At 42.1% G+C, this 16,612-nt stretch overlaps 1 protein-coding gene across 2 annotated transcripts in view; it reads left to right on the top strand.

Moving 5' to 3' along the window:
• The window catches only part of DOCK11 (dedicator of cytokinesis 11), a 1,108,606-nt gene that overhangs the window by 515,562 nt on the left and 576,432 nt on the right, over nt 1-16,612 (top strand). For both annotated transcript variants that reach the window (XM_069212535.1, XM_069212533.1), the window contains exon 24: nt 9,699-9,817. In XM_069212535.1, coding sequence (XP_069068636.1) covers nt 9,699-9,817 — 119 coding nt within the window. The remainder of the gene's footprint in view (nt 1-9,698; nt 9,818-16,612) is intronic.

Raw genomic sequence — 16,612 nt, 5'->3', positions numbered from 1 at the left:
TTTATTGTAGGTGATTGGGTCAGAGTGAGGAAACCAGGTCTGAAAAGGAAAGGGATGCCTAAGTTTGGTAAAGCCACGAAGGTGGTAAAAGTGTTTAAAAAGAAGGTAATCACACAAGATGGCAGAGTTTGGAATGTGAATAGACTGGCTAAGTGTACTTCTGAACATGGTGATGCATTATGTGGAGATCTTGCTGTTTCTGGACCAATAATGCATGAGAAATTAGTGGAAACTGTTTGTGAGAATGTGAGTGTGCAAGGTGCAAGAGGTAGGGTTGATGGGAGTGAGATTTCTGAGTATATTGATCGTAGGGAGAGTGATGAGGAGAGTAGTATGGGTGAGGGTGTGAAAGAGAATTCCATAGCCTTGAGAGTGAAGTTCGAGGGTCGTACTAGACAAGTGTCTTCACGGTTAGTGGACTTCGTGTGAATATGTATGATAGTGCACCCATTTCTTGATCTCTATAGTTAGGACTACCATATCTTTCCATTTAATTTTTTTTTGCCATTTTATTATATTTAAGGGGGTAAGGGCCAGATGTAAGAAGCGTTTTGCATGGCGCAAACTGTGAAAATCGCAGTTTGCGCCATGCAAAACGCACATCGCGATGCACAATCCCATTTTGCGAGTCGGTTCCGACTCGCAAAATGGGAATGCGACTTGCAAATAGGAAGGGGTGTTCCCTTCCTATTTGCGACTCGCACAGCGATGCAGAATTGCCTTGTGACCGCAAAAGCGGTCTCAAAGCAATTTGCAGTTAGCACCCACGTGAAGTGGGTGCTAACTCATTCGCAAAAAATGTCGCAAATTTTTTTTTTTCAGAGCAGGCATTGGTCCAATGGACCACTGCCTGCTCTGAAAAAACGAAACCAAATGGTTTCATTTTTTATTTTGTATTGCAACTCGTTTTCCTTTAAGGAAAACGGGCTGCAATACAAAAAAAAGACTGCTTTATTGAAAAAGCAGTCACAGACATGGAGGTTTGCTGTCTCCAGCAGGCCACCATCCCGGTGAGTGCGGGGAATTGAAAGGGGGTCGCAAATTGCAACCCACCTCATTAATATTAATGAGGTGGGTCTTTGCGACCCACTTGTGATTCGCAGAAGGTGTCTGAGACGCCATTCTGCATATGATTTTGCGAATCGGAAATTGCGAGTCGCACCGACTCGCAATTTCCGATTCGCAAAATCATTTCTTGACACATCTGGCCCTAAATGTCTTGTATTTAGGTAGTTTAATTGTTGGGGGATCTCTTTAAGGAACTGTTATGTAGGAATTTAGAATGCCAGGGGAAGAGAATGGGGAAAGGTAGAGCGCCGAGAAGGGCATTCAACAGAGAGTTAAGACGAGAGCTAGATGTGTCATGTACTTTGGAAATAAACATTAATATCATTCCTGGTCCCTGTGTGAAGTTTCCTACACATTGTCATTGAAGCCGTGATTTTTTGGGGGTGACATGGTGGTGCTAAGGGAAAGGATTGAAATTAACAGGTAATGGTGAGTTTGTGAAGTTGCAAATGGATACGAATGGAAAAAAGTGTGAAGGGTGTGGTATGTAATGTGAGAAAAATTGCAGGGGTGCCTATTCTAAATACATATGTTTTATATTGTGTGCTCTGGCCACAGTATGTTGTTTTGCAGATGCAGAGGATTGTGGTGTGTGAAGGGGTGTGTTTTATAGTGTGCTTTGTAGGTATGTTGAGTGTGGCAATGTGAGTCAGCTGTGTAGTTTTCAAATCCATCCAATGTGGTGTTCTGTATTACTGGGGTGACCGCGAACCGCCATGGCTGAACTGCCGCTGCGACTTTTGACTTGTAATACGGTTGGTGGTTGGTCGACTGGCTGTCGGCACTGGTGGTCGGCCCGCCTATTTCCTGCTCTCCACGAGACTGGCGGTCTTGCGTTTTTGGCTGACTTTTGGTGGTCCTGCCTGTGCAACTCATAATACGGCGATCTGTATGGCCGCCAACATGACGGCCTTTTGGTGGCTTCCACTATTGCAGTCTAGTGGTCTGATCACTTGTGTTATTAATTAGTATTGTTGATGTTTAGAAATATAATACAAATATTTAGTTATATAGTTGTAATAAGTAATATTATTAATTACAGATTTTATAGAATAAAGTTGTAACACATTTTTCTAATTTTATTTATGTTTTCAAAATGTATTCCGTTTTATATTTCTACATTTTAAACATAAATATTCCAACTTAAAAATAAACATTTATATACAGACATAGCTATAGATATAAGATACGCTCCTTGGCATAATCTTGCCTCCTGCTCATCTGCGACCTCACAATGTTGAGACTGCACCCTTAAACATCCAGCACAAAGATAGCGGTGTACTGGAGACAGGCCTGACTCAGTTACAGAGGATGAGGTGTTACCAGAAACAGACAGGACTCCGAAATATGCTTGCTGAATACTTGGCTGTTTGCTCAGATGGTAGGGGCATTGGAGGGGCTGAGCTCAGGGCTTGAAGAAAATAGACATAAAACTGTATGAGAACTTTAAAAGCCATTACTTTGGTGAAGAAACTCTCACTATCCTTGATTTGTGCTCCACGGTGAAGAAAAGGCAGTCCAGTAGCTACTATCATTGTGAGTCATCAGTCATTTTTGGAGAGTACTCTGCAGTTGGCACAAGTGCCACGGGCCCAGAAGAACTACACCTCCCAGGCATACCTGTGGGAGGAGGCTACCAACACCATTCTGCCGCACCCAGAGGCCCATAAATCAGCACTTGCGCTTCGGCTGCGTGAAATACTCTGCAGCTGACACGAGGGTCACGGGCCCAGAAGGACCACACCTCCCAGGCATACTAGCGGGTGAGGCCTCCAACACCATTTTGCCACGCCCAGAGGCAGATAAGTCAGCACTCGGCTTTCTGCTGCACTGAATACTCTGCAGCTGACACAAGGGTCACAGGCCCAGAAGGACTACACCTCCCAGGCATACCAGCAGGAGAAGGGCACCAACCACATTCTGCCATGCCCGGAAGCGTATAAATTAGCACTCGCGATTCCGCTGCGTGGAATACCCTGCAGTTAACACAAGGGTCATAGGCCCAGAAGGACTACACCTCCCAGGCATACCAGCGGGAGGAGGCCACCAATGCCATTCTGCCATGCCCGGAGGCGCCTGAATGAGCACTTGCGCTTTCGCTGCACGGAATACTTGCAGGTGGCACGAGGGTCACGGGCCCAGATGGACTACACTTCCCAGATATACCGGCGGGAGGAGTCCGCCAATGCCATTCTGCCACACCCAGAGGCGCATAAATCAGCACTCGTACTTCCTCTGTGCGGAACATGCGCAGGATGAACCCATCTGTGCCCGGCTGAGGCTGGGCTGGGCCTGCTCTCTTGGCTTCTGGTTACTATGAATGGCCCCCCATTAGTACTGCTGTGTGAGTATTTTAAATTGAACAGGGAATAAGAAGAGTTGAGTAAGTGATTGTGCCGCCAAATTGTGACACCGTTGCTAACCTATCCCTTTCTGCCCAGAGGACTGAGGTCACAGAGGTACTCTGGCTGTTCATCTTAGTTGTTAGCCTGATTTGTGGAATTGGGTGATAAAATATCTAGTATAAAATATGGGCAAACATAAAGTTGGAAGCCAGAAGTCAGCCATTGAACCAAGTTGATGTACCATAGACTCCTTTTTTAGTATGGGCGGTGGGGGTTATCACCAAGGAAATAGACCTGGCAGAAAGGCGCCTATCTCTAGGGGTAGCTGGACTGAGTGAAGTTACAGGGGTACCCTCTATCCCAGTGGACATAGCAACTGATGTTCATCATGGCTTCAAAACTGATGTAGCGAGGAATGGTGAAGAATATTTAGGACCTATGGACCCAGTCAGCATTACTCTAATACCAGTTACACATTCACCTGCAGCTAAAAGGAAGAAACGTTGCAGAAAGGGGGCTGATGGTGACTTGGGACCCCTGGCACTAGCCAAAGCTATATCTTGGAAGAATTTTTTATCTGTCATCAGTGACTTGCTTATGCCACTTAATGATAAGTTGATAAGTTGGGCAAACTCGAAGGGGAGGTAGAGAAAATTACTGCCATGTGCCAGAAGTTTTCCTTGTCTATGGTGGTCCCTAAATTTTCAGCAGGTGCATTACAAAATGGGCTAGGCTTTGCAGTTACCCCACAGGGCACAGATCCTGTAGCTGTAAATTCTGACGGGCCTAGGCAGACGGATTCCGATACAGAGCAGTCAAGGGAGGACTGTGGAGTAGGCCAAATTAGTGTGCGGTGCGCAACCACCAACAATAAGTTGCATGGTCCGAAATTGGGTAACCCAAAATTTAAGATAACTACAACAGAGATCATCCCACTTCAGCCGTGTAATAATCAGAAGACTGTGCCTGCCGCCGTGCTCTCTTCGGGTGAACTCCCTACTGTTGATTTATCACCGGCTTGCTGCACTTATGTAATTGTCATGGTCATGGCTAATGTTCCCCCTTTACGGCCAGGCCAGACTGAACCCCAGGAGACCCTAAAGAATAAAGCTATGCACTGGCTGTCCCAAATAATAATTTATTCTCACTCGGCAGTGCTCAATAGGAGAGTGGGTTGGGTTGGACCACTTGTGAAAAACATTGGAGTGATTGTATAATTATTAACTTTAAGAACCCCAGACTTGTGAGGGACATTCTATTTAGGGCTGCTTTACACCCATCATGTGGTACCACCCTGTTATTGTTCTCTCTGTGTATATTCTTTCAACACCTGCAATCTGCACAATCAGTGCATCCCTGGTACATATTCATACTGAGCCTCATAACACTCTACCAGTGTCTGTGAGTAATAGATATCAGATACTTATTGACAAACCTATAGTGGCCATGTGGATAGTCAGACAAGGGTGCACACTATGGTGGTGTCTACTGGGGAGACAATGTCTACCGGTTGTTGCAGTGCCTTCTCAATGACCCAGGGACTAACCGGGGCTGCTAGTATGACATGTATTAACAGCTTTAGTAGGGAAACATCGGGCCGAACTTATGTATCATTACCCCGTCTAGGGTGACACCTGGGGGCAGTGATTGTAGTAAGAGCAACAAGGAGTGTCATGAGTGTCATTAAATCACCACATGGCACATCTGAGTTTTACGCAGTAAGATTAAGGCAGAGGAGTGGTGTAATATCATCAATGACCTTGATATTATCTGTATCCAAGAAACGCGGTATGTTGCCCCCACCCATGTGTAAGGATTTACCTCACATTTCCTGCATGCCACCGCTTCCCAATCAGGGAGGGCTAAGGGCGGGCTCCAGGTGCTTATCTCAAATAAACTCCCTGCATTAGTAAAAAAAAAGCTCCTGGGAGACCCCCAATTCTTAACTGCTGTGGTTAAAAAATAGGAGTATGGCTGATGTGGTACTAATCAACTTCTATAATAATGTTATTGATTCCGCTCGTTGCAGAGTAGCTCACGTCCTGGATCATGGTATATATACATTTTTACACCCAATCCAGTCAACTTTTAATATACTATGGGCTGGTGATTTTAATATCCAACCCCGTTTCCTGCCAGTATCTCAGACCTGTGGGTTCAATAGCCAAGAGGGGGTAGGCCATGATCATTTTTGCCACAATGATTATAGTGAGGTTCTTAATTTAATCCTATCCAAATATGATCATGAAATAATAGGGAGGAGAGTCCATCCTTCAGAGATATTAACTCTTCATCTGTTATCAATCACATTGTAATGTCCTCATTCGGCCAATAACGCTTGTGACACACCCTAGATTGCCCAATCATCACTGAGTGACCATGACCCGATCATCCTTTCAGCTCTATTCTGGGGCCCAAAGTGCACGTCTCATACCATTATGAATCCGGTCAAAGCATGTAGGATTTACCGGGTGAGGCTGAATTGGAAAGTTATGGATCCAGATGGTTTACTACAGAATATTGTGGGGGGGGATTTCTGAGTTGAACTGTTGTTTGCTAGATGAAATTGACCCTGTATGGTTGCTTAGCTGTTTTAATGATGTTATTTCTTATATTAAGGTTCCTCTGACATGCCAACCAAAAGCCTAGCAGACTGAAAGAAAACAAGAGTGCATTGCCCATGCATGTACTAAAGCCAGGTGGGATCTTAAGATAGCCCTACACATCTCCCCTAGAGACCCTGTGGCAATTAGGTCATTATATGGCAAATATAGGGAAGCCCTGGAGCGAAGGAAGAAACTGCTTAGGGAAGAGGCCTGGTAAAAACTAGTCCTGGCTACAGAAACAAACAATAACAAACTGCTATGGGAAACAGTAAACAACCCTTTTTTGTCCAATGGGGTGTCTCCTCAATTAGGCTCTAGTGTGTCCTGCGTAGCTTCAGTGGTCCATTTCTCTGAGGTTTTTAAGCAAAAGAGAGGTGTGGTAGATATAGTCGGACAACAGGAGCCAGGGAGTGGGATCCCACATATTTGAATATTACTATGGAGGAGGTCCTCTTTGCTATTTCAGCTAGTGCTGGGAGTAGGACCCCAGGCCCCAGGTGGATGTTTTTAAATCCAGTATTATCCTTTGGGCCCCTATCTTGACTAGGGTGTTCAAAACAGTAATAACCAGAGATATCCCGTTATCTTGGACTTCTTCCTTTATTGTACTCATTATAAAAGAGGATATAAATCAGAACCTAAAAATGAACATTCAGTGTAATTGTTGGACACATCTATGAAAGTTTTAAGTAGGGTTTTACTAGCAAGGCTTAATTAATGAGTTTTGGACAATAACATTCTTTCCCCTCTTCAGTTTAGTTTTAGAAAATGTCTAGGTACCATTGAACAATGTGTTAATCCTGACCTTTTGATAGGGAAATATATGAGGGCTAAATCATGGATCTTGATAGTGCCTTAGATCTAGTAGAGCAAGCCCTTCTGTGGCCTACACTACTAGAACTGGGTGCTCTGAGGTATATTATTGATTTCCTGGCCCGTCTTTATATAAATTTAACATGCAAAGACTGTTTTGGCCCAATGGGAGAATGCACCACATCTTTCAAGATTGGGAGAGGCATCGCCCAAGGCTGTGTCCTTGCCCCACTACTATTTTTGCTATTTATCAATGAGGTGGATAATTTCCTGCAGGCCATTCAGGCTGATCCACCTCAGGTGGCAGGGTGTCCTACACCTGTGCTAATAGAAGTAGATGATGCAGTCTTGATCTCTAGGACCCCAGTGGGACTCTAGAAAAAATAATGAATTGCTTTGAGCAATTTATGACATCTAAGGGTATGGTGAATAAAAACACAACAAAATCATTACTATGGCCTGTGGACAAAAGACACAGAAATGTAAGAGCATTTATATCCAGAACACGGACATTACTATTGTTAGTTCCTTCAGCTATCTTGGTGTCCTATTTACAAGTAAAGGGTCCTGGAAACAGCCTATTCACTTGGGTAGGGATACATTGCATAGAAACTCATGTGAATTTTTTTAGATTTGCTAGCAAATTGGGGAGTTGTCCTATAACAGCTATGGTGCATATTTATAGGGCCAGAGTTCTGTCTATGGTAGTTTATGGTGCAGAATTGTGGGGTCATGGTAAGAGTGCTTCCCTGCAAATAGAGGACAATTGTTTTTTAAAAACAACTGCTATGTACCCTACCTCAGCATTCAACTGGACTCTACATCAGGAGGTGGGCCTCCAGTATTTGGAGGATGTGCTGCAGTTGAGCCCCTTGTTTCTCTGGTACAGTATCTAGTCCAAAGACGAAACTGTTTTTCCCAAACAACTTATCCTATATTGCTTAAAACTTAACAGTGCCTTATGTATCCCCTGGCTTGCCTATATTGATTCTTCTCTTAAAATATTGTTCTATATAACCATAAATTATGAATAGCTTTTTGTGAACACCTTTCAGTTAGACACACTCACTCCCTGTTCTAGGGCACACAGGGAACACCACACCACTCAGATGCACCCATTCCTTGTTCTAGGGCATTCAATAAATGCAATCACTTCATGAAAACTACAGTGTCCACTGTGGCACTCAAATTGAAGGGCATCCTTCCTGATGCCCAATAATTACTACAGTCAGGGTTATGCAGTCTCACAAGAAATCTTGTGGCAGTCATTAAAACAGTATTTTTAAGCAAATAGAACTTCCATAAAAGAGTCCATTTACCGTTGCTGGCTACGCCACATGGTTTTAGAGTAGCCCATGAAACCCACATCCACGATCCTCCACCTTTGATTGCTCATCCCTCACAGAGCAGTGTCCCTGGACAGTAGCTTTGGTATTGTATGAGACACCAGCAGAGATTTTCAAAGGGCATGGCTATCACTGACTTAATATTTTTGCACACAGAACAAATCTTTTCACTGTGTTGAAAGCCAGGTCTCGCTTTGTCTTGAGAGTTTCTGCAACCTACTGGCTGACAGAGACGTATGGTGCTGCATGAAGATCTGACACTTGTTTTGAAACTCCTATCCTGTGAGTCAGCAGCCTTCTGGTCTGCCCTGTTGCATGAACCATCATCACAGAGCTTGTAGTGAATGTTTGGAATGGAAACTAAACAGTGCTCTTTCAGAAAAAACAGTGTTGAGAATCATGCAGCATATCTGGTCTATGATGTCTCTTTCTTCTTGTAATTCTTATTTTTCTCCAGACACTGCAGCTGCTGGCTCAAACACATTAAAGCCAGCAAAATATCAGCTCTATACAACAGATCTTCTTTCCTTTTAAGGTCTGGCGTTAGTCAAGAGCTTTTGATTTTACTAAAATATGTATGATATAATTACATTCATGAGATTTCAGCCACCTCTCTTCATCCCTTAGTCTGCTGCTGCATCATTCACACTTTGCTTCTACCTATTCCAGCATCTAGCCTGGGACAGTGGATCAGTCTACTTAAGCCACTTGTTCAGTTCACCTTGAGTGACTGCATTTTGCTCCCTCACAAGGAGAACATCCGTACACAAGCTACTTCCCTTCAGTGCCAGTTTAAAAAAAACTTTTTTCTTTCTTTTACTTCTTTTCTACTTTATTTCTTTTTTCTCCTCTTTTTCTTGCTTTCTTTTGTTCTTTGTTTCTTTCTTTTTTGTTTTTTTCTCTTGCCTTCATTCTTTCTTTTATCTTCTTTCAGGCTTGCCTTCTTTCATTCATCCTCTCTTTGTTTCTCTTTCCTTCTTTTTTCTCTCATGTTATCCCTCTTTAATTCTTTCTCTTCCCTTTCTTTCCATTACTCTTTCTTTATTTCTGTTCCTTCTCTCTTTTCTTCTCCCTTTTCTTTCTTTCTTTTCTTTCCTTTTCTCTTTCTTCGTTTCTCTTCTTTCCTTCTTAGTGACAAGATGCTGCTTCTAAGAGACAAGAAGCTGCCAGTCAATGCCAGACTGATTGACTTTTTGGGTCTATGTTACGCTTGCCTTTAGCTTCCTTTTGGAAGGACTATCAGAATCAAGAGAAAACAAGTGCTAATAAAAGTTAGAGACATTAAAGATAGATGAAGTACTCGAACCATGCTGCAAAATATTATTCATTTTAAAATTGCTTAAAGTTTTAATACCAAGTAGACTTAGAAAATAGTTCGTAGCATGCAGTAACCTATATGATCATGTAATTAATTTGTGTTACATCTCCAGTCATGGGGAAACATGTAGTTTACCTTACGTGGATAATTATGAGAACATGGAAATAACTATTACTTCTTTCATTTTGACTTGTCACAACAGTGTTTACATGCAATGGATGTCCATGTAATGATCCAATTTCTACCAGTGATCCTCAACCAACTTTTCCAAATTCTGACAAAAGTGACCCAAGAGGATGATGTCCCTGTCAATTGTGCTACGTAAGTTTAATTTAAGCACGTTTTTGTGTGATGTGTATGACAGTCAGGGTTGCAAGAGTTTCCTTGGTGCTACAGTGCTCTAGGGATTCTCAACAGCATTCAGGGTCGTTTGTGCGTACAGAATTGGAAGTCTGCGTAATTTGGTATCCAAGACCTTCAGATTCTCAACAGTCTTAATATAAAGGTTAGATTGACTGCTACAACTGCACAAAATTGAGCGTAACAGCAGAACCCCGTTCATCAATACTGGAGCAGTTACAATCAACTTAAATATCAAAATCTTGAAAAGGCGCTAAACATATTAGCTAGTCATCAGTTCACAATGTGAAGAGTGATTTATAAAACGTGATGGACCCAATATTATTTCATCTCAATGAGCGATTTAATGTTTTGATGGTACTGTTCCATATACAAAATATATATACCAATGAATATACATGGTCAGTATGCAAAAATAATTTCAATTGAAGCATATTTCATTCTAGCATTTCACAGTTTATCACACTGTCACATAAGCAGATTGTTTCACTGGTGTATTTCCCTATGGCAAAATGAATGAGAATGGTTATGGTTTCAAAAGAAGAATGAAGAAGCATTAACATGAGGAAGTTGCCAGACACAACATATAAGTAAGCAGAGTAGTCCAGTAGTTATTTGAGGTCTGTGTTTTCCTAAGAAGATTAACTCCATACACAGGTAATTAAATTAATTTCAGACATTTTTCAGAAAATATCAAAGAAAGAGAAATTCAACAAAGTTATCTCTCAGTAGGTCTATTATTGGACCCAAGACATGGAATATTTTAGGAACCGCTAATTAATCATCTCCGAAAGTGGATGCATTGCATAAAGGTTGTCTTACAGACTGTTAAGAGGTCACACTCAAGGGTCTAGAGTTCAAAGGCAAAGATCCCAGTGTCTGAATTGTATCTAGTTTGCCTTGGAGATAAATTGATTGAGCACTGGTCTCACTTTTCTTAATCATATAATGTCAAAAGTACTGGGGTGGCTTTTTTAAGGCAACTGTTTGGGAATAGTTGGGCGACATTGTGTTCATTGCTGTCAGCTGCCTCAGAAAGAAAATATGATAATGAAACATCCTACATGGCTACAACAATATAGAAGCTGGGAGTAGGACCTTCTGTTCATCCAACTTCATTATCAGAGCTTAGCTGTATCCTTCAAAAGAGTGTTATATAAAGGAGTGTTATATAAAGGAGTCAGAACACGATGTTTGTGTTGTAAGTGTTGGACTTAAAATGAATACAAATGTCCGATGGCATGTGTAGCTGCAGATGCACATGCTATGCATAGCTTCCGCCATCTAGTGTTGCTTGGAGTGTTACAAGTTGTTTTTCTTCAAAGAGTCACGGGATCAATGACTCCTCCTCTCGGTCATAGTGCGCATCGACATCGATTCCTTTGTTAGAGTGTTTTCTTTCCACTGTTGGGTTCGGACGTGTTTCCTCTCATTCCGAGATTTTCAATTCAGAAACTTTATAGAACTTTATTTCACTGTTGGTATTGTTTTGATCGCATTTCCATCTAAAGTCGAACTGATTGTACCGTCGAAAACCAAATGATGCCCTTATGGGCACGCGCACCCAACTCGGGCCTGTTAAGGCCTACCATGCTGAAGCCTGATGGATCGGACTCCATTCCGATACTGTCCTTGATGCCACGGGAAATATCCGTACACAGATCAACACGTGGTATGTAATCTCTGTCTCTTTCCCGACCATCGAGAAGAAGACTGTGAAGCCTGTTGGTCGTTCCGCTCAAAAAAGACACTGCGTGACCGGAGAGCCAGAAGACTTGAGATGGCATTGAAAAATACAGAGTACATTGACGCGTAGAGGAAGAACAGGCCCAGACGGCAGTTTCCATTCAGGACACCGACACTAAAGAAGACTCGTAGGATGATAGCCAACCAATCACTGCGGCTCAGCATGTGAGTACAACTGCCTCTATGCCCATTACTAGAAGACCATCTAAGGCCTTGGGTACACCACTGCCAGAGAGCCATGGTTCTACCCGAAAGAAAATAATCGGCGACCGACCTTCGGGTTCAGTGCCAAAAAAGGCCACACCAGCTTCGATACTGGAGTCAAGCAAATCTGTCAAAAGCTCCACATCTAAGCCGAGCCGGCGTCCACACTCTTCGGAGTTGAAAGCTCACCGTCCAGCTTTGGAGCCGAAACAACAGGCTGTCTCTTCGGGACTGAACAAATTGTCAACTTCAGAGCCAAAAAAATATTCATATACAGAGGAACAAGGACTTTTGAGCCGATTAAAGCTGAGCTCAAAGACATTCGATGAAGAACTGTCCCCTAAATCACCAAAGACATCAGAATATATTTCTGAAGATTCTGACATTCAGCCTATACTTGAGATCATGGATGACAATCAATCAAGGATTCATATCCACAAAGAGACTGGGAGGATCACTGCTGCACCTCCTCCACAAACAAAAAGAAAGTTGGCTTTTCAAGAACATCTTGATACTGCTCCACCACTAGCAAAGATTTTTAAAAGGAAAGAGAAGCCATTACATTTGCAACATTCTCCACCACATTCACCACAATTTTCTTTCTCATCACCCGTTAGCCCACCGCCATTGCCTTCATTGACACACTCCCACACTTATTCCCATGGTGATATAATTGATCCTTGGGATCTGTATGATCCAGATCCCATACCACTAAATGACCCAGAACTTTATCCTTCCAAACCTTTGCCACCAGAGGATACAACAGCATACACACAGGTCATTTCAAGGGCGGATGCGTACCATGGAGTATTTATGCATAGTGAGCCTTTGGAAGAGGTTTTTCTTTTCAATACACTATCCTCCACGCATTCTTGTTACCAGTGCCTACCAATGCTGCCTGGCTTGATCAGGCATGCAGACAAAATATTTAAAGAACCTGTTAAGGCTAGGATTTTAACACCATGAATAGACAAAAAATACAAGCCTTCAGCTACAGATCCAGCTTACATCACGCACAGGTACCACCAGACTCTTTCGTCGTCAGTGCTGCCAGAAAAAGGGCTAATAGCCAATCGTCAGGGGATACCCCTTCCCCTGACAAAGAAAGCAGGAAGTTTAATGCTGCTGGCAAGAGGGTACCTACACGGGCAGCTAACCAATGGGGCATTGCCAATTCACAAGCCTTGCTAGCAAGATATGATAGGGCACACTGGGACGAAATGCAGGAATTATTACACCTGTCAAAAGAACACCAAAAAAGGGCTCAACAAATTGTTGAAGAAGGTCGGGCAATAAGTAACAACCAGATACGGTCTGCTCTTGATACTGCAGATAGAGCAGCTAGGAGCGTAAATACTGCTATAACCATACGTAGACATGCATGGTTAAGATCTTCTGGGTTCCAACCAGAAATACAGCAAGCATTACTGAATATGCCATTCGACAAAAAACACCTGTTTGGTCCTGAGGTTGACACAACAATCGGGAAACTCAGGAAAGATTCAGCCACTGCAAAAGCAAAGGGAGCCCTATACCCAACACCTTATGGAGGCTCCTTTTGTAAACAACAATTTAGAGGAGGCTTCAAGTCCTAATCTCCAGATGCTTCTACCTCCCAACCTAAACCAGCCCAACAACAATAGCTAATAGGAGCACGTAGAGGCTCTTATAGAGGCCAACACTTCAGAGCCAGAGGAAAATTCCAGGCTTCAAAAAGTGTTACCACTCCATCAAAACAGTGACTTCCTAAGCATGCCACAATCCCACACATCTCCTCGGGGGGGGGGCAGGCTACAGCAATTTTACTCTCAATGGCAAAATATCACCAGAGACCAATGGGTACTTTCAATTATCCGCAATGGGTATTGCCTAGAATTGATTTCTACCCCTCCAAACATTCCTCCTCATTATCACAATCTGTCCCCAGAACACAACGTTCTGTTACAACAAGAAGTACAATCGCTACTACTAAAAGAGGCAAAAGAATTAGTTTCAAAATCTCAACACAGGACGGGGGTATACTCACTATACTTCCCCATTCCCAAAAAGGATGACACTCTCAAACCCATTATAGATCTCAGACCACTAAATCTACATATCCTGTCAGGGCACTTTCACATGGTAACTCTGCAGGACGGCATTCCACTACTACAAAAACAAGATTACATGACTGCATTAGATATCAAAGATGCGTACTTTCATATCCCCATACATCCAGCTCATCAAAATACCTAAGGTTTGTAAAAGCAGGAAACCACTACTAATTCAAAGTTCTTCCCTTCGGCATAACAACAGCTCCAAGGGTTTTCACAAAGTGTCTAGCAGAAGTAGCAGCTTACCTAAGAAGACAACACATACATGTATTTCCGTATCTAGACAATAGGCCAATAAAATCAAGCACTATTATACAATGTCAACAACACACTCAATACACAATACAAACCCTTCACACATTAGGGTTCACTGTCAATTACCAAAATTCTCATCTTCAGCCAGCACAGGTTCAACCTTACCTAGGTGCAATTCTAAATACACAAAAAGCCTTAGCCTATCTAAATATACAAAGGATACAAGCTTTTCAAAACCTCATACCACAAATGCAATCAAATCAACATTAGACTGTACGATTTATCATGAAATTATTGGTTATGATTGCATCCCACATAACACTGCATGCACAATTAAATATGAGAACTCATCAACAGTGCCTCTCACAACAATGGTTTCAGGCACAGGGTCAGTTGCAAGATCTAGTGTTGTTAGACTGCCAGACTCACAAGTCCCTTCAATGGTGGATTCACAGCAATTTGATAAAGGGGCGGTCATTTCAGGACCCTGTGCCTCAAACCACAATAAAAACAGATGCATCAATGATAAGTTGGGGAGCTCATCTTAACAACCTTACCATACAGGGGGAATGGAACTCAAAACAGTTAACTTATCACATAAACCATTTAGAATTGTTAGCTGTGTTCCTTGCCCTAAAAGCATTTCAGCCACTTCTCAAACACAAAACTGTCTTGATAAAAACAGACAATATGACAACCATGTACTATCTGAAGAAACAAGGGGGGACACATTCATCTCAACTGTCCCTTCCAGCCCAAACAATTTGGAAATGGCCGATTCTCAATCATATTTACTTACTAGCAGAATACATCCCAGGAATACACAATCAGCTAGCGGACCTGCTAAGCTGGACACTCCAACAGATACACTAATGGGAGATTCACACTTAGGTACTTCAACAGTACTTTCAAAAGTAGGGGCCACCAGAAATAGACCTCTTTGCAACAAGCGAAAACGCAAAATGCCAAAACTTCGCATCCAGGCACCCACACCCTGTGTCCAAGGGCAATGCTCTATGGATCAACTGGTCAGGGATATTTGCTCACGCTTTCCCACCTCTCCCACTAATTCTATTTCTGGTCAACAAACTGTGTCAAACTTCTCTCACCATGAAACTCGTAGCCCCCACGTTGGCACGACAATATTGGTACACAACACTCCTACATCTGTCTGTAGTACCTCACTGCAAACTTCCAAACAGATCGGATTTGTTAACACAAAACAAGGGTCGAATTAGACATCCCAATTCCAGTTCCCTCAATTTAGCAATTCGGCTCCTGAAGACATAGAATTTGGATATTTGCAACTTCCATTAGAATGTATGGAAGTTCTCAAACAAGCACGCAAACCTACAACTAGACAATGTAATGCTAACAAATGGAAACGTTATGTTTATTACTGTCAATCTAAAAATATTGACCCACTTACAGTATCTATACAAGATATCGTATCTTACCTACTTCATTTGCAAAAGGAAAATTTAGCTTTCTCATCTATTACAATTCATCTTACTGCTATATCAGCATACTTAAACAACTAAACAACATACCTCTCTCTTTAGAGTCATAGTTATTAAAGCCTTCATGGAAGGACTAAAACATATTACTCCACCAAGAACCTCACCAGTTCCTGCTTGAAATCTAAATATTGTACTCACAAGACTAATGGGGCCACCATTTGAACCCATGCATTTGTGTGAGATTAAATTTCTAACTTGGAAAGTTGCTTTCTTGGTAGCAATTATTTCATTAAGAAGAGTTAGTGAAATACAGGCATTCACTCTGGAGGAACTTTTTTTCCAAGTACACAAGCATAAAGTTGTACTTAGAACTAATCCAAAACTCTTGCCAAAGGTAGTATCGCCTTTTCACATTAACCAAACAGTGGAATTGCCAGTCTTCTTCCCACAGCCAGATTCAACTGCTGAAAGAGCCCTTCACACTCTTGACCTTAAAAGAGCTCTAATGTATTATGTGGATAGAACAAAAGAGTTTAGAAAAACTAAACAGCTTTATGTTGCCTTTGAACAACCACATAAAGGTAATCCTATCTCTAAACAAGAATTAGCTAGATGAATTGGTAAATGTATTCAAACATGTTACATTAAGGCAAAACAACAACTTTTGATAACACCTAAAGCTCATTCCACTAGGAAAAAAGGTGCTTCTATAGCATTTTTAGGAAACATACCAATGGCAGACATATGCAAAGGAGCCACATGGTCTACACCATATACATTTACAAAGCATTACTGTGTGGATGTATTTTCAAAGCAACAGGCCAATGTTGGTCAAGCTGTACTAAAAACATTTTCAAACAACTTCACCTCCTACAGGCTAGCCACCACTTCTTTTGGAGAGAGCAACTGATTTTTAGTCTATGCATTGCATGTGTATCTGCAGCTACATGTGCCATCGAACGGAAAATGTCACTTACTCACTGTACATCTGTTTGTGG

Source organism: Pleurodeles waltl, chromosome 2_1 (assembly GCF_031143425.1).
Source record: "Pleurodeles waltl isolate 20211129_DDA chromosome 2_1, aPleWal1.hap1.20221129, whole genome shotgun sequence".
NCBI classification, from domain to species: domain Eukaryota; kingdom Metazoa; phylum Chordata; class Amphibia; order Caudata; family Salamandridae; genus Pleurodeles; species Pleurodeles waltl.
Note: the sequence above shows the minus strand (reverse complement) of the source record. Positions and strands in the feature narration are given on the sequence as shown.